Here is a 26,376-nt window from a genome sequence, read left to right on the forward strand (position 1 = left end):
AAGGGAAAGCTGGCAGGGAAAGCGGGCCTACTTTTCTGAGCTTCCCCCCCCCCCCACAGGAGGGGAGATGGGACATGTACTTCTTGGAAGGGAAGAGCAGGCATTTTGGCTCTGCCTGTGTGCTGTCCTGCATGGTAGCCACTGGCCACGTGTGGCTCTTTCAACTTCCTGTGAACTTAGTTAAAATTAAATACATTGCTTAAGACTTTGTTCCTCAGGGATACCGGCCACATTTTAGTCATTCATTAGCCACATGTGGCTAGTGGCTGTCGTCTGGGACAACACAGAGAACGCTCACGGTTGTGGAAAGCGCGGTCGGATGGCACTGCTGTGCAGACCCTGCCTCTAAACCCTGACACCTTCCTGCCTGGCCTACATAGAATTATTTGCAGCTGTGTAGCAGCCCGCCTGGGGGAGGGAAGTGTGGCTGTGAGTGGCCTCCCTGAGCCCCTTCCTTCCTCTCCAGCTGCTCACCGCCTCTCCACCCCATCGCCTTGCATCTCATTCCTTCCTCCTGCTTTGCCTCTGCCTCCAGGCCCCACCCGGCTTAGGATGCAAGTTGAGCTCAGGGAGGGCTGCTTGCAGAGTTCTGCGCGCTGGGACCTCCCGCCCGAGGGTGGGCTGCAGGCTGTAGCAGGCTGTAGCAGGGCTCTCAGTTAACCTCCTGGCTGGGACAGGACAGACTGAGCCACAGCCCTATCCTCTTCTCAGCAGTGAGCCATGAGTTCACTGTTGGGACGGACTATGGGTCATTTTGCCTGTTTCTGCACGGGAAGGGAAGCAGGGCAGGGATCTTTAGACCATTTTACTTGCAGACACCGATGCACAGGCTTGCCTGAGGTCCCGGCCAGTTGTGGCAGGGCTGAGAGTAGGAGCTAGCATATACAGCGCAGATCTGTCCTGGGACCTTGGTCTCTGCCCCGGGACCTGGGTCTCACACCATCCTCCTGTGCCCACAGTGCTGGAAGCCTCGGGGGACGTGGCGCTGTACGCGGGCCTTGTGGTATCCGCCTTCGTTGTCGTGGGTGTCCTCATCGTGGTGGGGGGGGTGGTATACCGCCGCAACCGCCGGGACTTCGACACTGACATCACTGACTCGTCCGCCGCCCTCACTGGTGGCTTCCATCCCGTCAACTTCAAGACCGCAAGGCCCAGTGAGCACCTGGGGATATCTGGGATGGGGCGGGGGGGGGGGGGGGCAGATGCCCGCCGGGGCACCCAGAGAGGCACGACAGCCAACCAGACCGGCCAGACCAGCCAGACCACAGTAGGGGCTCCTTCTCCCTCCCGGAGTTTTTATAGACTTTGCTCTACAGATAACTGGATGAGCGTAGATCAGAGTGACCCAGAGAAGGGAGGGAGTAGCCTGGGTGGTGGGTCCCCAAAGCTTCCTGCAGCAGATGGCAATTGAGCCTTTGGCAGCTGGACATTTGGGTGGGATTTGGCAACAGGAGGGCCCCCAGCAGGGGTAGAGGATGGGAGCAAGCCAGTAAGGCACCGCTGGGTCTGATCATAGCCCCAACCCCTGCAGACAATCCACAGCTCCTGCACCCGTCGGCGCCTCCGGACCTCACTGCTAGTGCCGGCATCTACCGAGGGCCCATGTATGCCCTGCAGGACTCAGCCGACAAGATCCCCATGACCAACTCACCCCTGCTGGACCCCCTGCCCAATCTCAAGATCAAGGTCTACAACTCCGGCACCACCGGCTCTGGGCCAGGCCTGCCGGATGGGGCCGACTTGCTGGGTGTCCTGCCGCCCGGCACATACCCTGGCGATTTCACCCGGGATGCCCACTTGCTACACCTGCGCACTGCCAGCCTCGGCTCCCAGCAGCTCCTGGGCCTGCCCCGCGACCCAGGGAGCAGCGTCAGTGGCACTTTTGGCTGCCTGGGTGGGAGGCTCAGCATCCCTGGCACAGGTGGGCTCCTGCTCTGCTTGCCTTTCAGCCCAGGCTCAGCATGTCCCCTCTAGGCATCCCTCCAGCAGCCCCTTCCACCGATAGAAAATAGGACTTCCCTGATCCCATTTCTCAGATTGGAAACATGAGGCCCAGGGGGAAGAAGGGACTATGAAAGAGAAGACGTGGGATCCAGACCTTTCTCTGACCCACTAACGCAGGGGAACCTTGGAGTAGCCGCTCTGTAAACCTCATCTTTTAAGTGGGAGAGAATAGCTCTTCGTAGTTCCCCAGACCTACAGAGCAATACTGGAAGGGCAGGGCTGCCCATCTCAGGCTGCAAAGCCATCAGCTGTTAGTTTCCCAGTGTCACATGGGTCTGGGGCTGGAGCTGTCATTGGGGCCTTCTGACTTTGAGTCTTTGCCATCTTTGTACCCTGTCATAATGCCAGGGGCCCCTGTGTTATCAGACAAACCCCCTGCTGTCAGTGGCCTGGGCTGTCCTTGTACCTAATCCCCAGAGCTGTTCTCTCCACCTCTTCGTTGACCACCTGGATTTCAGGAGATGGCTTTCTCCCCTTGACCTAAGCAAAGAGCTACTCCCCCACCCCTGTTCTAAGCTCTTAGACTCCATCTAGCTCCTCCCTGCTGACCTCCCTCTCCCCCTAGGAGTCAGCCTGCTGGTGCCCAATGGAGCCATCCCCCAGGGCAAGTTCTATGAGATGTACCTCCTTATCAACAAGGCAGAGAACACCCTGTGAGTAGAGAGACCTCAGTTCCGGCCTGGGCTGCCCTCCTCCTCTTCCTCTTCCTCTCCCTCCTACCTGTCCACCCTGGGTTCAGATACCACCATCCCCCACTCTGCGCCTGATCCTAAAGCTAGAGGTAGTCCTCCAAGGAAGACATTGACAGACCTTATTATCTCTACATTTATATCATAAAAATCAGCACCACAAATCATGAAACTGAAAGGCAATTGACAGAGTAGCTACATTATGACAAAAGGTTAATATCCTTACTATGTAAAGAGGCTTTGAACATTTCACTGCAAGAAGGGTCAGAGGATACGAAGTGATTGACACATAGTCTCTTTGACGCACACACCCTCACACACACACATACACACAGACACACACACACACACTCCAGTAGATTATGAAAAAACGTTCAGCATAATTTGTAGTCTGAGAAATTGTGATTCAGCCATGAGATAGTAGGAGTTTTTTGCTTTTTTTGGAATTTACAGATTTTTTTCATGTGATAAAAGCTTCATATTGACAAAAGTGTGGGGACTCCCCCCCACCCCGTGCATGCTGGCGGCAGCCTAGACTGCTAGCCCCTTTCCAGAGGGCAGTTGAGCAACACTTGTTCAAAACATCCTAAGAGTACAAAGCCTTTGAAAACGAGAACAGAGATATGAGTGTGAGAATTTTGCCTGAACAACAGAAATCTGAGAACAATCTTAAGGCATATGCCATCCTTTTGTCTCTCCTTGACCCATGACCTCCGGGAGCCCCGAGGGGTGGAGATGTGCCTTCAGCTTCCCAGGAGCCAGGGCAGAGGCAGGAGCCCCACACCAGTCCCAGCCCTTGCTGACCTTCCGGCCTCCCCTCACTGCCTCCGCCCTGCCCTCTGCCATCTCCCCAGCCCGCTTTCAGAAGGGACCCAGACAGTACTGAGCCCCTCGGTGACCTGTGGGCCCACGGGCCTCCTGCTGTGCCGCCCCGTCATCCTTACCGTACCCCACTGTGCGGAAGTCAGCACCGGCGACTGGATCTTCCAGCTCAAGACCCAGGCCCACCAAGGCCACTGGGAGGTGAGGAGCCGAGGCTGGGAGGCCGGGTCCGCCTTCTGAACCTGCTCTAGGAGGCCCCCGAAGCTGAAAGAAAGACGCTTTGCTGCTGGCCCCGCCTTGGTGGACCTCTCCATGGCCTTGACTGTGACCTGTGTGCCTCACCCTGCAGGAGGTGGTGACTCTGGACGAGGAGACACTGAACACCCCCTGCTACTGCCAGCTGGAGGCCAGGTCCTGCCACATCCTGCTGGACCAGCTGGGCACCTACGTCTTCACGGGCGAGTCGTACTCCCGCTCGGCAGTCAAGCGGCTCCAGCTGGCCATCTTCGCCCCCGCCCTCTGCACCTCCCTGGAGTACAGCCTCAGGGTCTATTGCCTGGAGGACACACCCGTAGCCCTGAAGGTAAGGCCCAGCACTGGCACACTGGGCGTGCGTCAGCCCCGTCCAGCCAGCTGCCTCGTGCCTTCCTGTATCCCCTGCCCCAGAATCGCGGTACCCCTCTTCCACCATCAGCCTCATAGACCCGTCATTCGTTATTCAGACATTGAAATGGCATCACACCCCGAGATACAGAGAGGAATCAGGCACAGTTCTGCCCTCACCAAGCTCCAGGCTAGAGGAGGGGGAGACAGAGAGAGGGCTCCCTGAAAGAGGGCGAGGGGAGCATCCGCCTGGGAAGGGGAGGGTCTGAGAGGGCTTCACGGCACATTTAGCCTTAGACCTCTGCTCTGAAAGCCAAGTAGGGGTGCCAGGCAGAGAAGGCTGAAGTGCCTTCCAGTAGGCAAAGCCACGAACGCAAAGGCAGGTATGTCGTTCCGTGTGACCGAAGCCTGCAGGGGCTATGTGACGGAGGGAGAGAGATGGGGCTGGAGAGGAGGGCGGGGCTCAGCTCCCCAACAGCCTTGGGATCTATGTTCAGGAATTTGGGATCTATCTATCCAGTGGGCAGGGGCATAGGGGCAGTGGACACCTGTACACAGGCACTCTTTTGAAAGCCCCTGAGCTATGCTGCGGGAATGGGTGGCCAAGAGGCAGGGAGGCCAGTTGAAAGCTTCACCTGGGCCCTGGACATCAGGCAAGGACAGTATCGAGGACAGGGGGTTGGCTACTGTGTTAGTAGAATAGATAGAACCCAGTGACTGATGGGATGAGGGGCAGAAGGGAGGGGTCAGGGCTGACAGCCAGGTTCTAAGTATATGCAAAAGGACAGACAGTGCCCCTGAATGAGGGAGGGGTTGTGGCAGGTGCCAGTGGTTTGGGTGGAGAGATCAGAAAGGTGAAAGGGTCAGATTTGGGCACATAGAGCCTGATGGTGGCAGGTGTGTTTTAGCACCCTTCCCCCATCCCAGCCTCCAAGTCCCTGCCCATTGCCTCCCTAGTCCTCCCCCGAGTTCCTAGGACCTCAGGCTCATCCTAACACTCTAAGAACACAGCCCTTGAGCCCCATGTAAACCTCTGCCTTCCTTCCATCCCTCTGCAAAGCCTCTAGTCCCTTTCCTATAGCTCCAGGCCTCCCCCTACCCATGGTGTGTGGTCTCCTCCAGCTCCTGTCTCCCAGTCGCTTGCGACTGGTCCCAAACTCCAGTCAGGGACTAAGGCAGCATAGGCGGAAAGGCCTCATGGGAGAGTGAGTGTCTTCTGCCACACCAGGCTGGTCTGAAATTCCAGAAGGCCCAGAATGGGTTGGAGCCTCTGGCAAATGCTCTTGTGGCCTGCATCCCTCAGGATGGGGGCACTGGCTGGGGTCCAGCTTTGGTTGGAGAATGGAGGGAAGGTCAGGAGGGAAGCTGCCACACTTTTGTTTGATGGCATTCCTTATCTCTTCGGTCCCTATCTGTCCGTCCATCCATTCGTCCACCCACCCATCATCCATCCAGCTTGCTTCCCATCTATCTGTATACTCATTCACTCAGCAGTCCATGTGTCTGTCCAGCCATCACCAAGCATCTATTCATCTTTCCTTCCATTTGTCCTTCTGTTTATATACCCATCCGTTTGTATATCCGTCTGCACGTCCATCTGTCTGTCTGTACTTATGCGTCTGTTTATTTATCTATTCATCCATATATCTGTCCAGTTATCTCTAAGTCCGGTCACTTACCCATCTGCCCCACTATCTGTCCATTCATCCATCTGTTCACACAGTGTGTCTTCCCTGAGCGCTTACCAAATGCCCAGGCCCGTGCTTCCATGGGTCCCTGCCCTTGGTCCTGTAGCCCGGCTCCCACGCCCCGCCTGTGTCCCCAGACCCCCAGCTTGCAGCAGGAAGAACCCATTGGCCAAGGGTGATGGGCTCCCCCTTCCCCTTGCCTGTCGGCCCACAGGAGGTGCTGGAGCTGGAGCGGACGCTGGGTGGCTATCTGGTGGAGGAGCCCAAACCCCTGCTGTTTAAAGACAGTTACCACAACCTGCGCCTGTCTCTGCATGACATCCCCCATGCCCACTGGAGAAGCAAGCTGCTGGCCAAGTACCAGGTGAGGGCTGGGCCAGAGGGCTGCAGGGAATGAAGCTGGGGAGGGGGAGCATGTGAGGGGCTGCCCAGGGAAGACCAGTGCCCCCCCATGTCTCCCCCAACCCTGTCTCTATCTCCCACCCACCCCACTTCACGCTCCCGGTCATCCTGAGGCACAGCCCCACCTCGGTGCCCACCCCATCGCGCACTACTGTCTCTAAGAGTGCTTGTGTCTGGCAGACCATGCAAAGGAATCTCAAATAGTCCCCTCCCCACGCCTGCACCCATCTGTGCAACACCATTAAGTGGGCAAGGCTTCCAGCCCACACATACGTGCGCAGGTGCACACGTACCCACACACAGACTCACGCATCCACACCAGGGCCTTCTCCCTCATATGCTCCCTTTATCAGCTGAGGGGCCCTTGGCCAGCTCTTCTTCCCCATCTGGAGGGAGAGCCCTGCACGGCCCCTGAAAAGTCCCCGTGCTCCCCGACCCTGGCCTCGTTACTGGCCTCTGCCTCCCGTTCCCTGCAGGCAGGGCAGACTAGCCTCCCATCCTTGACCCTGCCGTCTCTCCCTCAGGAGATCCCCTTCTATCACATCTGGAGCGGCAGCCAGAAGGCCCTGCACTGCACCTTCACCCTGGAGAGGCACAGCCTGGCCTCCACTGAGCTCAGCTGCAAGATCTGTGTGCGGCAGGTGGAAGGGGAAGGCCAGATCTTCCAGCTGCATACCACGCTGGCCGAGGTGAGGCCAGAGGCCAGACACCCTGTGGGGCCGGGGGTGCAGCGTTCAGATCCCCGTGTTCCCCCCCTCAGCTGGGTGGGGAGTGCTGTCTCCTGTAAAGACTGGTCTCCTTCACCTCCCAAAACTGAGAGGGGACCTGGGAGTCTTTTGCTCAGAGCTGCCACCTACCGAGCGGCCGGTGCTGTGCTTGGCAACACAGATTACCTCACTAGAGGTAATCACTAAACACCTCACTAAATTAGAAAGCGGGTCTTAGGGAGGACAGAGACCATCCACCTCGGATCCAGTCAGCACTTGGCCCCGGCCTGTGGTCCTCCCCAACTGTGAATCCAGACTGAGGTTAACAAAACCCAGGCCACCCGGGACAATAGTGCTAGAACCTCCTTGCAGCTCAGTGTCAAGAGCACTGGCTACGGGCTGAGACCCCGCTCTGCCCCTGACTTGGCATTTGACCCTGGGCAAGTCCCTTCCCCTTTTTAGACTTCATTTCCACATGTGTAAAAGTGGCTCTGGATGGATTAGACCGTGGCTGAGGCTCCTTATGGCTTTGTAATCATGATGCGATGCGTTAGCCCGGGCCCATTGCATGAGCATGGTGTGTCCCGAGGGCTGGGTGCTGGGCATGCAGCTGTGTCCCTTGGAAATTCCCAGGGGAGGGGGACTTCAACTGAGCAGCTGGAGCTTGCCCAGAGCGTTGGGAGTGACCGGAAGCTCCGTGAGCTCCCAGTCTTCGGGCAGGAAGGTTGGAGGGACAGATGGCAGTGGTGTGCATGGGGATGGGGGGACTCTGCCCCTCTCACCTTGCCCCCCCACCCTTCCAGACACCTGCCGGCTCCCTGGACACCTTCTGCTCTGCCCCTGGCAGCACTGTCACCACCCAGCTGGGGCCATACGCCTTCAAGATTCCACTGTCCATCCGCCAAAAGATCTGCAATAGCCTGGACGCCCCCAACTCACGGGGCAACGACTGGCGTCTCTTGGCACAGAAACTCTCCATGGACCGGTGGGTGTTGGTCCAGGTCCCCCCAGCGCAGCCTCCCCTTGTCCCCAAGACGTAGGTGGGCCAGGCTCCAGAGCCTTCCATCCATGGTAGATCAGGAGCTCAGCTCAGGTGTGCTAAAGCCTTGAAGAGCACCCGCTCTGGGTGCTGGCCTGTGAGAATCCAGGACACCAGGTGTGATCACCATCTGCACCCCCCTGCCCAGGACAGAGCAGGTGTTCTGGAAATGTTTGCCCAGTGACAGAGTATATTTTGGTGTCAAAGCCCTTCTGGAGAACTTAAAGAGCTCTTCTGGATAAATACAATGGCAACAATCGTCCTTATTAATATAATAATGCAATACATTATACTTACTGAGAGACCCTTTAATACACCTGCACTGAGCAGATGCCGTGTACAAGACACCTTACTGGAAATGGGCTTTGCAGAGCATCTCAGGCTTTGTTCCTGCTCTCGGGAGAGTGTGGGGGACAAGACAAGCAGGGAACGGGTGTGGGACGAGCAAAGAATGGAAGGCTAAGTCTGGACAGACTCTCCTGGGGCCAGTGTCTTTCAGTGGTAGTACTCACAGGAGTGAGACATGATGAGCAGGACAGTTTCCATTTTAGAGAGGAGGAGACTGAGGCTCAGAGAGGAACAGTGGCTTGCCCAGGGCCACACAGACCCCCAGCAGAAGGGTTAGGGGTCAGACCCAGGACTGTGGGACGGCAGAGTCTTCCCATCTCCCGGTGCTCTCTCCATTTCCAAGCTTCGGGGAGGTGCCGGGGAGCCCAATGGCCTTCTCCTTCCCTCCGCCAGGTACCTGAACTACTTTGCCACCAAAGCGAGCCCCACGGGTGTGATCCTGGACCTCTGGGAAGCTCTGCAACAGGACGACGGGGACCTCAACAGCCTGGCGAGTGCCTTGGAGGAGATGGGCAAGAGTGAGATGCTGGTGGCCATGGCCACTGATGGGGACTGCTGAGCGGCTCCGGAGCTGTGGGCTGGGAGGGCAGGCAGGAGGCGGGCACAGGGAGACCTGGGGCAGCCTCTTGAGAGGCGCTGGTGAGGCCTCTGCTGCCCCCTGGCTCACGGCCTGAGTCGTCCCCTCCTCCTCCCCTGGCCCAACTCCAGACCGTGACCAGCCTTAGCAAATCCATGTACTCCATTGTCCTGAGGACCCCAGTGCTCCTTCTCCACCCCCTGCTGTCCCTTCTACCCTCAGATCTCTGTGCAGGAACCACCGTGAAGCCTCTGGAGGCAGCTGGGGGGGTGGCCAGGAGGTGGCCTTCCCCACTCCTTCCACCCCACCTGCCACGGCCGCCCCGGGAGCTCTGGGTCGCATTTGTCTTCGTTTCGTCCTTCAGTTTCTCCCTCGGTTCCTGGTTTCTCCCTCCCCCCTGAGCCCTCTTCTTTCACACCATTTTCCTCTTTGAAGTGTCAAGTACAATTCACATGAACTGCTTTCTCCTGTCCAAAGCAAAAAGGAAAAGGAAAGGAAGAAAGAAACTTCAGACCGCTAGTCAGGCTCCAAGAAGAAAAAGAGCAACACCAAAACCACAAGGGAAAAGAAAAACCCAGTTTCTTAGGAAACGCACATGATTTATTATCCAGATATTTGGATAAGTCCTTTTTAAGAAAAAAAAAAAAGAAAAAGAAAATGAAAAACAACACACACACAAAAAATATAAAACTCTTTTCTTGAGTGTGGACGCGTGTGGGCTTGCTCGTGGTTCTGGCCAGAGTGAGCGTGTGTGCGTGTGTGTGCATGTGTGAGAGAGATTTTCAGGGAGAGAGAGACAGAACAGGGCACACCTTGCTGCTAAAGATTCCGTCTTAGACTAACTCCTACAAGGCCTCCGTTTCCCCAGTTGTACAGGGTCAAATGGGGTTTTTGCCATGGTACCGTATTTCCCTCTAAAATCTTAAGCAGATGCTAAATCTATAGCATTCAGATGCTACGGGTGGGGGGGTCCTCCTGCCCACCCACCTCCCCAGGCAGATGCCCCACAGGCTCCCTGGGCTCTGGGGGAGTCTGGATTAAGAGGGCCTGGGGTGGAAAGTGTGGGCAGGCAGGGCCAGCTATGAGCCAGGGACAGTGTTTCCAGTGTCCCTGTCTATTGGCCCCTGGAGAAGGGGTGGGGCCCAGAAATGGGGCAGCGGGAGGTAGAGTCTCCTAGGGACACTTCTCTCCTTCACCCCGGGGTGGGACCAGCCAGGTCACCCCTCCACCCAACAGGCTCTAGACTCGGGGGGGCGGGAGCACACTGGCATGCCGCTGATGCCCAGGAATCCAAAAATTGTCCTTCCTCAGCCTCAGCTGGCTGAGGAAGTTCATCTATAAAACAGAAGGGATGGGTCAGAGGGCTTGTAGCCACAGAAGCCTGAGCTTCCGGGCCCGCAGTGTGGCTTTGAAGAACCTGTCAGCTGTCAGCCCCGTAGGCCGGGAGGCATGGAGGTGGGCGCCCAGCAGTGCTCTACGCACCACCCCCACCCCAGGGGAGGATGCCCTGGGGAGTGCTGTTTTCCAGCTCTGACCTCTGCCGGCACTTTGCTCAGCCCGGTTCTCAGCCTCCCTCTGCAGTCTGGGGCGTCTTGAAGCGAGCTTTGAACGGGCAGAGTTGCCAGACTGGGGGGGAGGCTGTCAGTCCCTTGCCAGCCTGCACCGGGGTGCTCCAAGGGGCTATCCAATCTAGGTCCCTTTGTGACTGGCTGACAAGGGCTAGGACCAGGCTCTTACAACTAGCACAGAGGCCTCATCATGGGCCTCTCTCTCCTCCTCGGCCCCCAGGGCAAAGCTAGTTCCAGCTCCCCGCCCCAACCGCTCTGGGCGGGCCCCGACCCCAGGGCTTGCCTGAGCAGGTCCATGAGCAGCTGCTGGGACCAGCCCGGGCTTATCCTGGCCTTTGAAGTCCTGGTCTCCTGGGAGGAAAGCAGGTTTGAGAGCTCCAGCCCCAGTGGGTATCCCCAGTCTACTCTTCTCTGCCGTGGGCTCTGGGCATTATGGGGGTTTTCAGCACCTACGGACCGCCTTGGGGGGTAGCTGAGCCATGGGCAGACAGAGGCCTGCTTGGTTTGAGAGAGGATTTCATCTGTCAGGGCTGCTGAAGGGGCCAGGCCTGCATTCGGGGCGGGATGTCGACAGCTCTTGACCCTAGTGCCTGTGTGGTGTTGCCCCGAAGCCAGCGAGCCTCCCCTGCCAAGGGTGACCATCCCTTGTGGGCTCTGTGTCCCCGATGCCTCCTAGCCTGAGTTGTTCAGGCCTGTGTGACATGAGGCCTTGACAGCAGGCTGACCAGTGCCACAAGGAGTTTTCGCTGGACAGGGCTCTAAAATGCTCCCCCTGGGCAGCCTGGAGTCCAAAGACCAGCACTGAAGCTCCAGCTGTGCCATTAAACTGCTGTGTGACCTCAGTCATAGGACTGCCCTCTTTGGGCCTCATCTTCTTTTCATACCTGCAGCTGCCGTCTGACTCCCTTTGGGTTCTGACACATGGTCGCTCTAGGGTTCTAGTGGGAACCCTAGTGGGTGGAGGTTGGCCGAGGTCTGCAATGCCCCTCCTCCCCGCCCTGCCTGCTCAGCACCCAGGGTGGGAGCTCTCGGTGGAGGAGGCCAAGGCCAGCCCCTCACATGCCATTTCTCAGCTGATTTCCAGAAACTGTGTACCAGGGCCTGGAGCACAGAACCAATCAGCTGGAGCCTCCTGGGAGGGCTCAAACTGTCCAGCTTTATAAGAAACGCCTGGAAAGGGTTTGCGGGTTCCATCCATCAGTCCTCTGCTGAGGCTGCTGTGGCCACATCCCCACACGACCCGCCTTAGGGAAGGATCAGGCTTTCTCCTCTTATTCAGGCCTAAGCGGTTGCCCCACGTGACCCCGGTGCACCACAAGCATCAGATCAAGAGCCCCCGAGGGGCTTGCAGGGGCCTCAAGTGGGTATTGGTGTCTCTCTCATTGCTGGGGTGTGCTTGCACATGCATGCGTGTGTGTGTGTGTGCGCCCCCCCCCCAGGAATGTGTCCCCGCCTGGGTGCGCGTGTGTGACCTCTCTGAGTCCACAGGGTCAGTCGGTGTATCTTCTACGTGCCTCTCCTCTGCCTTCTCTCGCAGAGACCGGGATCCTCCTGAGGGTGTGGGGACCTCTCTGTCTCCTGGACAACCCAGGACCCTCTGGGCCCCTTTCCCCAGCAACCAGGCAGCTGAGCCGGGTCCCTTAGTATGCCCTCTGAGGGAGGGTGATCAAGGGTTTGGGTGCAGGGAGCAGCCCTGTGGGGGGGCAAAAGGGTTGGACCCCCTGCCTGGGCCATGGCCATGTTTCTGTGTCCCGGGGACGTAGGGCCGAGGGGATGGCCCGATCCCGCCGCTGTTTATTCTGTAAACTTCAACCTGTACATAACGTTTAGCATTCCTATTGTAACAAAATTAATTTTTACAAAATAAATTATATTTCCTAGTCTAATAAAAAAAAAATCCGGTTGTATTCTATTGTCTTCTTGACTGTCTTTCTATTAGCAGTTGGGATGACCTTCCTGCTTTTCTCAAAATTCCGTGGATTTGGGATCGGGGGCTCACTGTCAGAGCTCTCTGAGCTCCTAGAAGCAATCAAGCTCAATGACTTCATTTTACAGAAGGGAACACAGGCCTAGAGAGAGATGAGGACTTCTCTGTGGTCACATAGCAAGGTAGAGCCTGTTCCGGATCTGGATCTCAATCCCTGCTCCCCGGTCGGCACCCTCAGTGCATAAGCACTTACAGAATATGTTCAGGGGTCAGTCATTTGAGCCTGCTGTGGGCTAGGTGATAGGTGGTGATAGACGGCCATGAGGCCCCCAGCATCTCTTTCTGTCTACAAGAAATGCAGAAGGGCGGAAGCTGAGAGTCAGTTTAGAACACTCACCTGGAACATGAGGGGGCATGCAGAAAGGGATTGACAGGTGGGCTGGGATCACGTGACTTTGGACCCAGGGCCGCTATGCATGGTTGGGCAGGTGACACACTGGACAAGAATATCATTTCTAAATATCTAAAGGGGAGAATGATGCCATCCCCAGAGACTGTAGATCTGTGTATTTACTATGTTTCCAGCAGATGGCAGTAAAGGTCCTGTTCTAATAAAATCAATATCTTGGTGTTAATTTCCCCACAGATGGAAGGATCTTGAAGGGGTGTTTTTTTTTTTTTCTGCGTTGCACAAAGGGACCATATGGCTGGTTGTCAGGCCTCCCTATGAGCTGAGTCTAGTCCCAACATTTTCCAGCTTTGCAGAGCCTGCTTCGTGGTGGATCTCTGAAGTTTGGGATGGAAGTACCCTCTGGTCTCATGAGTGGAGGCTCACAGTATTGGTCAGCAAACGAAAGGCCCTGAGAAGTCCCACAAGAAGAAGCAGGTCTCTTCATATTAATACAGTGTGCCCCCAGTGTATTTGGCCATGGACCTTTTTAACCTTCCCTTTTAACCTTCCCTTGCTCTGAGGTATGAGATTCCTAAAGGCCCCACGAGCTCTGACTTTCAGGAAGCTGAGGCTCTGGGGTGTATGCCAGGTGTCGCCTGGCTGTCCCACAACAGGTAGGGAGCTCATGTAGGCTAGGTCCTCTGGGAGCTTACTGCCCCGTGGGTCAGGCAGGATCCTTGGCGTGCACTCGCACACGCATGCCCACAGACCCACTGCTCAGACCGTTGTCATTCCCCGGAAACCCCGTATACCTGGAGCATTTGCATTCGTCTGCAGGGGTGCATGTGGGTAGAAAGGGAAGGGAGGTATAGCCTGTGGTGGTGCAGCCGTGCAGGGAAGGGGTGGACAGAGTCAGGTGGGGGATGGTTATTTTCTACAAGGAGCCCCCACAAGCAGGCAGATCTTCTAGGGTCCCCCCAGGAAACAAGGGTATCTATTTAAATCCCTCACCTTCTGCCTGAGCAGAAGAGCCTCTTCTTGCCACCTGCCCCTTGCTGGGTGTAAAGGGTTCTGGCCTGAGGAGCTGGGACCTGGGTTCTAGTTCTGAAGCTATGAAGGTCACTGTCCCTCTCTGGGCCTCAGTTTCCCTACCCATGAAATGTGGGCCTTAGACCTGCCGGTCTATGAGTTCCCTCTGGCTGCTGTAGTTCTGTAATTTGGGGTCCTATTTCTAGGCAGGGGCCTGAGAGCTCTACCTGGTACGCCCTCCTCTGTCACAGTCCCTGGGGTGGTTGAGGAAAAACAAGAAGCTGGCTGAAGATGGGCTTGTTCCCATCCTATAACCAAGCGGCGGCCCAAGGAGGTGCCCTAGAGTAGGGCAGTGATGTGATAAAGCTGGCACAGCCCACGGGCTTCAGGCCACCAGCTGCCCCCCTCCACCACTGGGGGGGGCCCATAAAAACGCCCTTTCCAACCCCAGCTTCAGCTGGAGATCACATGCAGGAAGACTTCATTCAGTTCCACTTAGCAAATTTGTCAAAACTCTTGCCCCAGTTAATTCAAAATAGGATACATGCCCATGGCTAAAAAAAAATGTTTAAGGAACAATAGAATAGGTTGAGAAGTCAAAGCTCCTCCTTCTCCTGTCTCACGCCCTTCCCCTGCTCCCTCCCTATCCCCAGTCCCCCCAACCCAAACACAATTAGTTCATTTTTTTTTCATATATCCTCTCAGGATAGATCTATGCAAATACAAACATATATTTGTACATGTAAATATTTAAATATAATGGATCTGATCCAAGAGTCTCAACCCCTCGAGGTATAAACATGAAATAGTTTTATTTTTCCAATAACTGTTTGGAAATTCATTTTGCCAACACTGTGTTTCCCATAGGATAACAGGCTCCCTTAATGATGTCCCTGTGGAGGTCCCTAACTTTTCCCTCCCTAGCTGTCATTAAGATGGTCTCTCTCCCTCATTTTGTTTGCTAAGGCTTAACCCATTCTTGGAACTCCAGCGTCCCATTTAACTAAAGCACTTGGAGCGCCTGGTATAGGCCACGGGGCAGGGTCGGGGGGGTGCTGTGGCTGCCTGCTCTCCCTGCCCCTTCCCTTCACAGCCTCCACCAGCGTCTCTCTGCTGCCAGCAGCCAGGCACCTTCTTCCCTCCCTGCCCCCTGCCTCAGCCCTACATGGGAAAAGCTGCCATCCAACCTGTCACTCAGCACTGGGCACAGGCATCCCACACCAAAAGCCCTGCCTTCCTAGCCCTTGGTCCTGGAGAATCGGGGTGACTGTCCTCAACAGGAAGCCATTTCTACCCCAATCCCTGCCCTGGATTCAGCGTTTCAGGAACAGGAGGAGCTCGAGATGAGGGGTTCCCGAGTCTTGATCTTTCTAGACACAAGCTGGCAGGGCAGGGGGTGGGGTTCCACGGCTCGTCAAAAACGCTGTGTCTGTCAGTCAGTCCTGCCTGGGCACAGGGGCGAGGTGGCACACACTACCCTCAGAGCCAGGGCCCTAACTGGGACACAGAGACACCCGTGGACAAGGGGGCCTGGCCCACCAGTGGGTGCTCACAGAGGCCACTGACTGAGCTGGACATTGAGAAACACTTTCTGGGACAGTGGTATTTTAAAGATTTTATTTATTTATTAGAGAAAGGGGGGGGGACACAAGCAGGGTGGAGGGCAGAGGAAGAGGGAGAAGCAGACTCCCCACTGAGCAAGGAGCCCAATGCGGGACTTGATCCCAGGACACCGGGATCGTGACCCGAGCCAAGGCAGATGCTTCACAGTAGTGCCCCTGGAACAGTGATACTTTAAAACAAGGGGGTCAGTTTCCCTGAGCCATAGTTTCTCAGCTGTGCATTTTGGGGGAGATGCTTTGGGCCAAAGTTTGCAGCAACTTTCTTTTACGAAACTTCTGACTAAGAAGACACTGATGTCCCGCTAGCAGGAAATGGGCCAGATGTCAAGGCCGCTGTCTGCTGCGGGTGCCTAAATGGTCTCGGGGCCCTCTCTGGGTGTGTGTGTGCGTGTGGGAGTGGGAGTTGGTGACGTCTCAGCGACCCTGACCCAGGAGATGGGGGTAATCCTGGGGAGGGGGCACCGGTGCATCTGTCCTGTTCCAGCAGCCCTCAGGGCCTGACCATGCCCAGGCCTCCTTGAAGTGGCTTGAACTTGCCCACCCCAGCTCCTCAGTCTAGCAAGCTTCCCCAGGGACAGGGTCTGGGATATGTGGACATTCGATCAGTATTTATTGATCTGATACACAGATGGGCACAGCACAGGGGGTGCAGGGTTTGTTCGCTGGGCTTGTCCTGAGTCTGTGGCCCTCTCTAAGACCACCAAGAAACCCCCGCCTGCATGCCCCTTTGTCAGGTAGCATCTGAGGGACACTGGTGCCTGCCTCGGCACCCCTCCTGCGTCCCTCCACGGGATGGTGGCCTCAGCCCCTCTTCTTCCCAGGAGCTTCCCCACTGCCCGATGAATCCCAGGGCAGGGCTTAGCTGAGCCCCTGGGGTCCCCCCAATTCCCCTATCCCCAGGTCACTGGGGACAGATGCCCAGGGTTCAGACCAGTAAATATCAGGATTACCAAGGAGGTTTCAGTGGGCAGAGGCTGTCCCCAAGAACCGCAGGGCTTCACTGGGATCCATTTCACTGACGCTTAGGATCAGGGGGTGGGGGTCCTCGGCCACCATCTCCTGTGTTTCACCTGATGCCAGAATTTCCTCCACAATAGCCCAGACTCGGGCTTCTCTGGGTGCCCTTGACTACCTCCATAGATGGTGAACAAGTATGTTACTTGTTACTTACTAAGAGAATAATAATAAATGGAATTTATTAACTGCTGACTTATTTTCACAGTAGGGGCTATTTTTACCCTCACAACCGCTGGGGAAACTGATCTCATGCTTCCCCCACAAGCCCTTGTGTGCTCCTTCCAGGTCCTGGTGACCTGCCTCTGTCCCTTCGACTCCCATGGGGGAACTATAGGGAGGCTGACCTCACAGTTTGGGGGAGGCAGAGAGCCGCGAATAATTGGGAGGCCTGATCTCCTTCTGGCTCCAGATCCCATCCCCTCCCTAGGATGGAGGGGGATCGCACTGCTCTCCTGCTCTGCTGTAACTGGAGAGAGAAAACCCAAAAAAATCATGGGGGCAGATTTGGTGTTGAGAAATGAGGATGTCCCTCCCAGGAGGCAGGAGGCAAGATCGTATAGGGTTGGGGTGTGTCCAGGGGTTTGAAGCAATCAGAGGAGGAAGCTGGCCATAGTTCTTAGGGAGTTCTTAGGGAGCTAAGACGCGCTGTGGGCCTGCTGGAGTCTGGACCCAGCTCGGGCTGGTAACCATGAATTCGGAGCACAGTCGCTTGCCAGCTGGGGACTTTCTTGGGTGAGGCTCATCTGCTCAGATGTAGGCAGGTGCTTCCAGGGTCGGCCAGCGGGGCCCCTAGGAGAGGGGGACATAGGAGTTTGGGGCACTGCTAAGACGCTACAGCAGTAATGGGCCATGGGAGCTAAGCGGAGTCAGGGTGGAGGACAAGATGCCTAAGGCATGGAGGGGAAATGGAGGGGTCAAGGGCAGGAATCTCCAGGAAGTGCGGAACTTTCCTAAAGGCAGCCGTGGGACACAGAAGGCGAGGTGGTTAGAGTCGGAGGATGGATTTGAACTGATGAGGTGAGAGCAGACGGTTCAGCTCAGCTGTTACAGATGAGTCCTTGTCTCCCCTACCCACGTGCCCTGCTGGAGGGCGCTGGGGGCGCCGGAAGCCCCAGATGGCAGGAAGCGCAGCCTCACCAAGCCAGCCAGCCCGTGTGCACTGCAGTGACAGAGTACGGTCACAAGGTGGCCTGCCAACCCTGTGCCTGGAGGCCTTGGCAGCCTCCTGGCTGACGTCCTTGGCAACTAGCTAGCTGTGTGAATACATAGGTTCTTCTGCTGCTGGACTGCCTACAGGTCAGCAGGCATTGGGTAAGCCGACGAGCTTCTGTGACCACCCCCTTGGATGATGTCCCCTGACAGGGCTCTGGAGGCGGTAAGGTGTCGATTTGAGTCTTGGCCACTTAGTAGCTGTGTGACTCTGAGCAAGATACTAACCTCTCTGAGCCCCTAGGCGAAATGAAGCTAACTAACGTACCTACCCTCTGGAGTTGTACATTACACTCGAGTAAGAGTAAGTGGTCCCCGCAGGAGAGAGGCGGGGGGTGGGCAGCCAGTGCAGAGCTCTGTGAAGAGCCCCTCCTTCCTTGCCAGGCATCAGTCCTGCTTATTGGACCCCCACTCTCTGCTGGAATTGCTCCATGTCTGGGTCCCTTGAAAACATTCGCCCTGCCCTGGGAGGCCAAATGCAGAAAGAGGGACACTGAACCGCTCCCCTCCCCATCAGGGACAGCATCTGGGAAGGTCTTCAGCCTTTTTTGTTATTGTTTTTTGTCATTTCACTGTGGACAGTGCCTATTTTGTCAGCTGTACTTAAAGTCTACAGGATCGGAGCGTCCTAGGGAAATCCGGCTGCCGTCCCGATCTGCACATCGCACATACCAGCTTGCTCAGCAAAGGGAGACCCAAGACAAGTCTTCTGCCTTTCCCCCAGCAACCACACAGGGGCTCCAAATCCTCCAAAATGGTGTTCCAGCCACCGCCCCCCAACAACTCCCTCCTTCCACCCACCCCTTCCCCACCTTTCGGGTACAGTCCAGGTGTCCTGGGCTGGGTGTTTCAAACTGCCTGAACCTGGGTTAGGGAGGCAGGGCTGGGGGCCAGGACGGTTCAAAACTTAAAAGGTTAAGAGGCTAAATGCAAACCTTGCAAATGTGGATCTGTTTTCTTTCTTAGGCTGGACAAGCCAGTCAGATACAGCAGCCAGGTGGCCCCAGCCTCTAGTCCAATTGCCCTGCCTGTGATCAGAGATCACCACGGTCACCCCTCTACCCCGGGTGGGGCCTGTTCTCTCCTGCAAACCCCTTGTGGAATGCAGTTCCATGGAATGCAATGCCCTGGCCTGCAAGGTGGTAAGACCACGCCCCCAGTCGGGTTCTCAGGGCCATCCCAGTCCCGGCCCTTTCTCAGAGCCTCACATCCCTCCCTCCATCAACATGGCACCAGCTCTCCCCCTCTGCCTTCGCTTCAGCCTTCTGCTCCTTCTGGAAGGTCCTCCCTGCTGTCCTCCAGGGGCCACAAGCATACTGAAGATTCAGGTCCAAGGTCACCGCTCCCGAGAAACCCTTTATAGAGGCCACTCCTAGGCCACAGGCTTGAGCAATGGAAACCTGAGTGGGATAGAAGGGCCTACAGTGACCTCCCAGCTGACTGCAAACGTGACCCACCTGGAAAAAGCCAGAGGCCCTAGCTGACCGATGGGCTACTTACAACCGGGCACAGGTACCGTAAAGGGGAAAATTCTATAGTTCCCACACCTCCTCACTTCCCACCACCACTGCCCCCTAGCAGACAGTCTCTCCTCTACTGTCCTGCCTGCTGCTTCCTTGCAGTGTAGTCAATCACCTTCTATCTCCTTCATTCTGCCTTGGTGAGTTCTTTAATACCCATGCCACTGGCCCCCACCAGATCAGGACGCCTCATAACCTTTTCCCTTCATCCCACTTCTTACCCTGTCCTAGGCCCTTAGGAGGCACAGATGGTGGAACAGAAAATGGGCGCTGGAGTGCCTGGGTGGCTCAATGGGTTAAAGCCTCTGCCTTCAGCTCAGGTCATGGTCTCGGGGTCCTGGGATCGGGTCCTGGGATCAAGCCCCACATCCATTGGGCTCTCTGCTCAGCGGGGAGCCTGCCTCCACCTCTCTCTCTGCCTTTCTCTCTACCTACTTGTGATCTCTGTCTGTCAAATAAATGAATAAAATCTAAAAAAGAAGAAGAAGGAGGAGGAGGAGGAGGAGGAAATAGGTACCACCTTCAGAGTCAGACAGGCTGGGGTTGGGGGTGGCAAATACAGTCTCCACCATCCTATGACCTTGGGCCAGCTACTTCACTTTATGAGCCTGGGACTTCTGCCCTGTGGAATAGGGCTAACCAGGATGTGAGGCCCCAGGGAGGGTGGCCAGGTGGCCAGTCACTGCTGACTCCCGGCACCTGCCTGCCAATGCCCCCGCAGCACAGTGCACACCCCTGCAGGGGTTCTCACGCTGGCCTGCCTCCCCAAGGAAGGGTCCAAACTCCTCCAAAACAAGACCCCAGCCCTCCGTACCTTTGCACCTCTGCACAATCTTCACTCTCAATACTTCTGACGCTAAATGTGTGGGGTCTTTCCCCACCAACCACCAATCCTCCCTCTCTCCGGTGTCCTGCAGTTCAGTTCAATTCTGACACAACTACGGGGAGCTGACATTAGTCCTGTAACGCTGTCCCCACTTCAGACGCCAGTCGCACACATGGGCTGCTCAGGGTATCCAAACTGCTGTCCGACTTGGCTACAAAGTCAGGGGTTCCTACTACGACACCCCACCTTCAGTTTCAATAATTTGCTAGAAGGGCACACAGAATTCAGAAAAACACTTAATGTACTACGGTTGGTTGGTTTTTTTTTTTTTAAGATTTTATTTATTTATTTGAGAGAGAGACAGTGAGAGAGAGCATGAGCGAGGAAGTCAGAGAGAGAAGCAGACTCCCCACGGAGCCGGGAGCCCGATGCGGGACTCGATCCCGGGACTCCAGGATCATGACCTGAGCCGAAGGCAGTCGTCCAACCAACTGAGCCACCCAGGCGTCCCCTACGGTTGGTTTATTATAAAGGATACAGATGAACAGGGTCCAAGGTCCCCAGCAAAGGAGCTTCTGTCCCCATGGAGTTGTGGTGCACCATCCCCTAAACAAGTGGACATGTTCCCCAACTCAGAAGCTCTCCGAACCCCATCATTTAGGGGTTTCTATGGAGGCACAGAGGCATGATTAATGAACTGGGTAGTCATTGTGATTAAATTAATCTTCAGGTCCTCTTCTCCCTAGAGGGGGGCATGGTGCTGAAAATCCCAACCTCTAGATCCGTGGTTGCTTCCTCTGGAACAATCTGACCCCACCCGGAAGCCATCTTGGGGCCCGGCAAGAGTCACCTGATTAGCATAAACCCTGGCTTGGTCCAAAGGGGCTTGTTATAAACAAACAAACAAACAAACAAACAAACCACTCCTAGTGATGAGGGAGCAGAAGGCTAGTTGAAGACAAAGCATACACCGACACCCTGTAACCTCCCCCCTTCCTCCACTCCTGGGTGGGACATGTGTGACATTTGTACAGCGATCTCCCAACTATCTTAATGTTCATACCTTGCTGGGTATGGGAGGCAACATTAACTTGACAAAGGCATGACTTCTGGTATCTGATGTCCTGTAAGTCAGTCCTCTTTAACATGTGAAAATTCTTTTGAAACATTTTCTTTACTTCCCCCAAACCCAGATTCTATAATCAGCCACTCCTCACATCCCCGGGCAGCAGCTCTTTCTGCCCACGGGTCCTGTCCCGATGCTTTAATAAACCACCATTTTGCTCCAAAGATGTCTCAAGAATTCTTTCTTGGTCATTGGCTCTGAACTTCACCCCACCGAACCTTACCTATATTTCAAAACCACATCACTATCACCCCTATTACCCAGAAAATTCCAAGAGTTTCAGAAGCTCTCATGTCCAGAACTGGCCACAGGTTGATGTTAATAACAAAATTCAACCAAGTGAATTTGAGGATCTAATTGGCTTTATTAAATGATTTTCGGACTGGACAGCAGCAGAGCGGCACTCCGAGGCATTGTACAAAATGGGAGATTTTTATAGATGGAGGGTGGGGGCAAGAAAATTTTTAGGGGAAAAAAAGGGATCTCTCCCATGGAGGTTGTTTGCTAGGGGAAAAGCAAGGTATCTTATCATGTGGATTGCCTTATTTTTTGTTGGGCATAGGGTGGGAGGGAGAGGACCCCGGGTGACAGATTTATTGGTGTTGCTGGAAAGAAATATTTCCTGACTGACCAGTTAAAGCCACATTTCTGGGGGAGGTTGAAACTGCATTTAGTTTGGGAATTAATCCCCAGTTTGGGAACTCACTCATTTGGGGCCTGCAGTTTTCTTTCTTTAACACCAAATGTATATATGCATGCATATATATATACATACATATACATATATATACATATATATATATATGCGTGTGTGTGTGTATTCAAGATTTTTATTTATTTTAAAGAGAGAGCATGTGGGAAGGGGGGAGGAGCAGAGGGAAGTAAGGGGTTAAGACTCTCAAGCAGACTTCCCGCTGAGTGCAGAGGTGGATGCCTGGCTGGACCTTGAGATCACACCTGAGCTGAAACCAAGAGTCCCAGGTTAACCAACTGAGCCACCCAGGCACCACCCACCAAATATATATTTATATCACGATATCAGGGGTCCTCACTGCAGTAGGTCTGTTTAATGAAGAAAGCACAGTGTTCTGAGCCTGCCTCACCTTGTCCCAAGGGCACCCAGCACTGAGCACCCTTTGGAGGTGGGCATCGCATGTGAGCAGGGGTTTTAGACCCCCAGCTCCATCGTGGTTTCGGGTAAGCCCAGTCTTCCCCCTTCTGTGAAAGAGGCGTAATTGCACCCCTGTGCCTCAGGCATGCAAAGGGCATGGCAGAGGGAGGTGAAGGGCATGGCAGAGAAAGGAAGAGGGTCGGGTAAAGGTGGCCGCCTTGGCCTACCACTCGGACACGAAGGTCTGGGGGCTGGGAGAGGACCTGGCAGGACGGTCCTGAGGACCTGTTCCCCTCCCGACCACCGCCCGCCAGGCTTGCCCTCTGCCTCAGCCAGACAACGTGCCTCCAGAAGGCACTGGCAAGGAAAAGCGTCATGGCGCTGGCCTGGCACGTGGGAGGCCTGGACACTAAGCGCCAAAGCTTGGTGGCTGGGCCGGAAGGAGGATGGGGAGGAGTGGTGGGCTGCAGTTAGAGGGGACTCTCTGCAGGGGTCTGGGGGCGAGGCGAGCTCTTCTGGGTCCCGGGGCGCAGGCACTGGAGACCACAGGGGCCGGCCCCCCGGGGGAGAAGGAGCACACGCAGCAGCCGGGAGGCCAGCGCGGACGTTGCACGGGGCTGCGGACGCCTCGCCGGGTCTACCTGTGCAATGGGCGCGGGCCCGCAGGTGCTCCGCGTGCCTGGGGGGACGCCTGCTTGGAAGAGTTTGCAAACCCGGAAGCGTCTGCGGGGCGGGGCGGGGCCAGGGCGGGGCCGGGGAGGGGCGGGGCCGGGCCGGGAGGCGGAGCTCGGCCTGCGGCCCCTCGGAGCCCGAACTCGCAGTGGCCGCGGCGGCCGGGGAGGCAGCGGCGGCGGCGGCGCGGCGGCGACAGTAAGTGCGGGCCGGAGGTCGGGCGCGGACCTGACCCCTGCCTGGCCGGCTCTTCAGGCTCCCGGCCGCCTCCTAGTCTCGCACTTTGGCGGCTTCCCCCGAAGAGCCCTTCTGGGGGCTGCTCCACGGGAACCGGGCGGGGGGCCGGGGGGGCGGTGCAGTTCAGCCCCTCCACTGCGGCCCCTCTCACCTCTCTCTGTATCCCTCCCCATCGCCCCCCTCTAACTCCTGGCTCCCCCAACCACCCCCGGCTAATTTTTCCCTTTCTGGGTCGCTATGCTTTTTCTCCCCCAGATTCTCTCCCCTCCTCTTCCTCCTCCTCATGGATTTCCTGACACAGGACCTCACTGCCTGGTTGTGGGGGGCCTGGATATGGACCAGTCAGCCTAAAGTATCCAGAGGGTGGCTGACTCCTAGTTCAGGTTGGGGGAGTGTGAGGCTGGGGATACCTCCAACCCCAAAGGCCATACTGCCATGCTGTCTGGGTGGCACCCTGTGTCCCCCAGCTATCCTTTCCCGTGGGTTAGCATCACCAGCTCCCCATCCCCATTTCACAGATGAGGAAATCGAGGCACAGTGGGGGACATCGACTTAGCCAGAGTCAGAAGCCTCCAGGGAACCAGCCCCCAGTTCCAGATGGTGGTCTGAAGCAGGGACACCACACACTTCTGCTTCTTTGTGGGGGTGCTGCCCCTTCCCACAAGTCACCCAGGAAGGGAGCTCCACCAAGCCTGGCCAACTCCTGCATGTGACTGAGGGGTACACAGCAGGCAGTGGTCAGCCCACGCTGGCGACACCAGGGCTCTTCCTTAGCTTTCTTTTTCCTTTCTTTCTTTTTAATCCAAACGCCAGCAGCTAGCTTTTATAAAGAGTAATAAGACTTTGCTCACTTCAGTGCCCTGGCCTGTGACCCACGTTAGAGAAAATTTCTGGCTCCTTCTTCAGAAGCTCAGTCAAGGCTGAATGGTCCTAGACAAATACATGCCTGGAGATGAGAGTGGGCTGGAGTGACCCCGCTGAGGGCCCCTGCCCCCACCCCTGTGGCTGGAGCATCTGGAAAGAACCACTTGTTCTCTGTCTGTTGTCTTACATGGGTCGTAGTTTTTACATTTCTAAACACTAATTGAGAAATGTGTGTGTGTGTGCACGTGGGCAGGCACACTGTGCGTGTGCCCACACTGGGTAGTTTGTTAGAGCTGGACTTCCTGTGCAGCAAGGCTAGGAAAGACCGCCTGCTGCTCAGCCAGGGGAGCTGGAAGATAGACTTGCTGGCGGGAAGTTGGGGCGTCCAGCAGCCTCTTCCTTGCCCGCTCTGGGGTACATGCTCCGAGGGAGAGCATATGCTGACGGCCCAGACAGAGTCCATTCATTCAGCAAATACTGGTGAGGGTGCCCTGCATCCTCTTCGCCTCTGCTCACAGCTCACTGTCCATGAGGTCTTCTAGAAGGAGGTCTATACTTGGAGCCAGCAGACATGGGTTCCCATTGCCAGCCAGCCTCCTCTGCTGGGTGGGCCTGGACTGCTTGGCTGTATAACCTCGTCCTTGCCATTTGGCTGCTGTGTGACCTTGGCCCAATGACTGAACCTTTCTGAGCCTCACTCTTCATCTGGGAAATGAGTCTTAGGGTAGTACCTATCATGTTGTGCTATTGTCAGGCTCAAGTGCGAGGCATGGACCTTGGCATTGCGTGAACACCAGATTTTATTTTAGCTATTGGGAATTCTTAACTGTTTGAATGTGGGGCGAATCAACTGCCTTCAAGGCTTCATTCTTTGCCTCTGAAAAAAGGAGGCACTAATTCCTGTACTGCTTAATTCCAGGGAATGTTGCGAGGCTCTCCCGAGATAACAGAGAAGGCTCTGTGCCTTTGTGACGGGGTGTTCCCGTCTCCCCAGGGAAGGAGGGCCCGGCTCTGCCTGGCTGGATACTGTGAGTTAAGGGTCAGCCTCCGATGGGAGCCATGTTGATTTCTGGATGAACTGGGGAAAATCTATTGCAGGAAAGACTACAATGTCCCCTCCTCAGCTCAATGGAAGTACTGCCCATTTATCACGCTGCCGCCATGTCCTAGGTGCCATATAGAGCATGGAAACAGGCATGCTACTTGTAGTCAAATTCAGCAGCCAGCCAGCCAGCCAGGTGACAAGCCCAGGATGGCAGGGAAGACACTGACGTTCATGCAGCAGCTGCTACCATGCGCCAAGCACTGCCAGCCAGTTTCAGTTACATAATCATCATAAAAAGGCCTCCCTAGGTTTACAGATGGGGAAATTGAGGCTCAGAAGCAGGGTGACTTGCCCAAGGTCAGGTAGGCAGTAGTTCCTAGCAACCTAAAATTTCAGTTAGTTTTAGGTGCTGTCACAGATTGGGAGTGGCTGTCTCCTGGTGGGATGCGAGGGACAGAGGTGGGGACCCGGGCAGGAACTACACACCCAGGCTTGGCCATGGACCTGGTCTGTGACCTTCTGCTCTTCAGACCTCTGCTTCCCGCAAATTAAATGAGGGAGTCGACTCTTGGATCTCTCAAACCAGCTTCTGAAGGCAGCTCTAGACACCATGGTTTTAGTGTTTTTTTAAATGTAATTTCATTGGAATGCCTTTATTTTTATTTATAATTTTATTTCTCAACACGTAATACCTTCACATAGTTCGGAATTCAGAAGGCACAGAAGAGGAGGCAGGGAAGACTCCTCCCTCCCCGTTACCCCCAGCCTCCTTCCTCCTTGTCCCCTGCCTCCCTCCCCGGGGCGACAACTCTGAAATTTCCCGTGTGTCCTTCCAGAGGATATTCTCCTCCCCACCCACCCCAGCCCTGCCTGCTTTTTTGCACAAATAATTACATATTCTGCGCACCTTCTTGCTCCTTAATTTTTTCACATAAATTTGAAAAGATTTTGGAGAACATGCTTTGCCTGTCAAGGGTCCTAATTCCTTTTTTTATGGCTCCATAGACATTTGAAGGCCTTGAGCTCGGGTTTACCCTTCTGGATCGATAGCTAGAGGTCCCACTGTGCCATGTGGCCTACTGCCGGCCACCCCACAGCGTGTTTGCTACCTATGTCACCCTGCCCGGGGACGGGGCAGATGCTCTGGTCACTTACAGTTCTGGTATCCTGTCTTTCTCCCCGATCCTTAAACCTGAAGCCCTCTAACCTTGCTTTGGTGACCCATGGTGGGGGCAGAGTCAGCTCTGCGGGGCCAGCTGAGTCCCTAGCTAGGCCCCGCCTAAGCTTCTGATCGCCTGCCCTGTCTCTGTGTCTCTCTGCTCCAGTCGTGGCC

The 26,376-nt window shown here is 55.7% G+C and overlaps 1 protein-coding gene across 2 annotated transcripts in view; it reads left to right on the top strand.

Moving 5' to 3' along the window:
* Positions 1 to 12,320, top strand: part of LOC111145187 (unc-5 netrin receptor B) — an 81,206-nt gene extending 68,886 nt beyond the window's left edge. Inside the window, exons 9-17 of one of the 2 annotated variants that reach the window (XM_022499906.1) lie at positions 960 to 1,154; positions 1,532 to 1,921; positions 2,570 to 2,657; positions 3,548 to 3,716; positions 3,865 to 4,098; positions 6,021 to 6,170; positions 6,733 to 6,897; positions 7,719 to 7,900; positions 8,696 to 12,320. In XM_022499906.1, coding sequence (XP_022355614.1) covers positions 960 to 1,154; positions 1,532 to 1,921; positions 2,570 to 2,657; positions 3,548 to 3,716; positions 3,865 to 4,098; positions 6,021 to 6,170; positions 6,733 to 6,897; positions 7,719 to 7,900; positions 8,696 to 8,861 — 1,739 coding nt within the window. In that variant the 3' untranslated portion in view covers positions 8,862 to 12,320. The remainder of the gene's footprint in view (positions 1 to 959; positions 1,155 to 1,531; positions 1,922 to 2,569; positions 2,658 to 3,547; positions 3,717 to 3,864; positions 4,099 to 6,020; positions 6,171 to 6,732; positions 6,898 to 7,718; positions 7,901 to 8,695) is intronic. The other variant, XM_022499907.1, reaches the window with a different exon arrangement.
* Positions 12,321 to 26,376: the final 14,056 nt, after the last annotated feature.

The sequence above is a fragment of the Enhydra lutris genome, unplaced genomic scaffold, assembly GCF_002288905.1.
Source record: "Enhydra lutris kenyoni isolate GAN:26980312 unplaced genomic scaffold, ASM228890v2 scaffoldscaffold12, whole genome shotgun sequence".
Classification (NCBI taxonomy): Eukaryota; Metazoa; Chordata; class Mammalia; order Carnivora; family Mustelidae; genus Enhydra; species Enhydra lutris.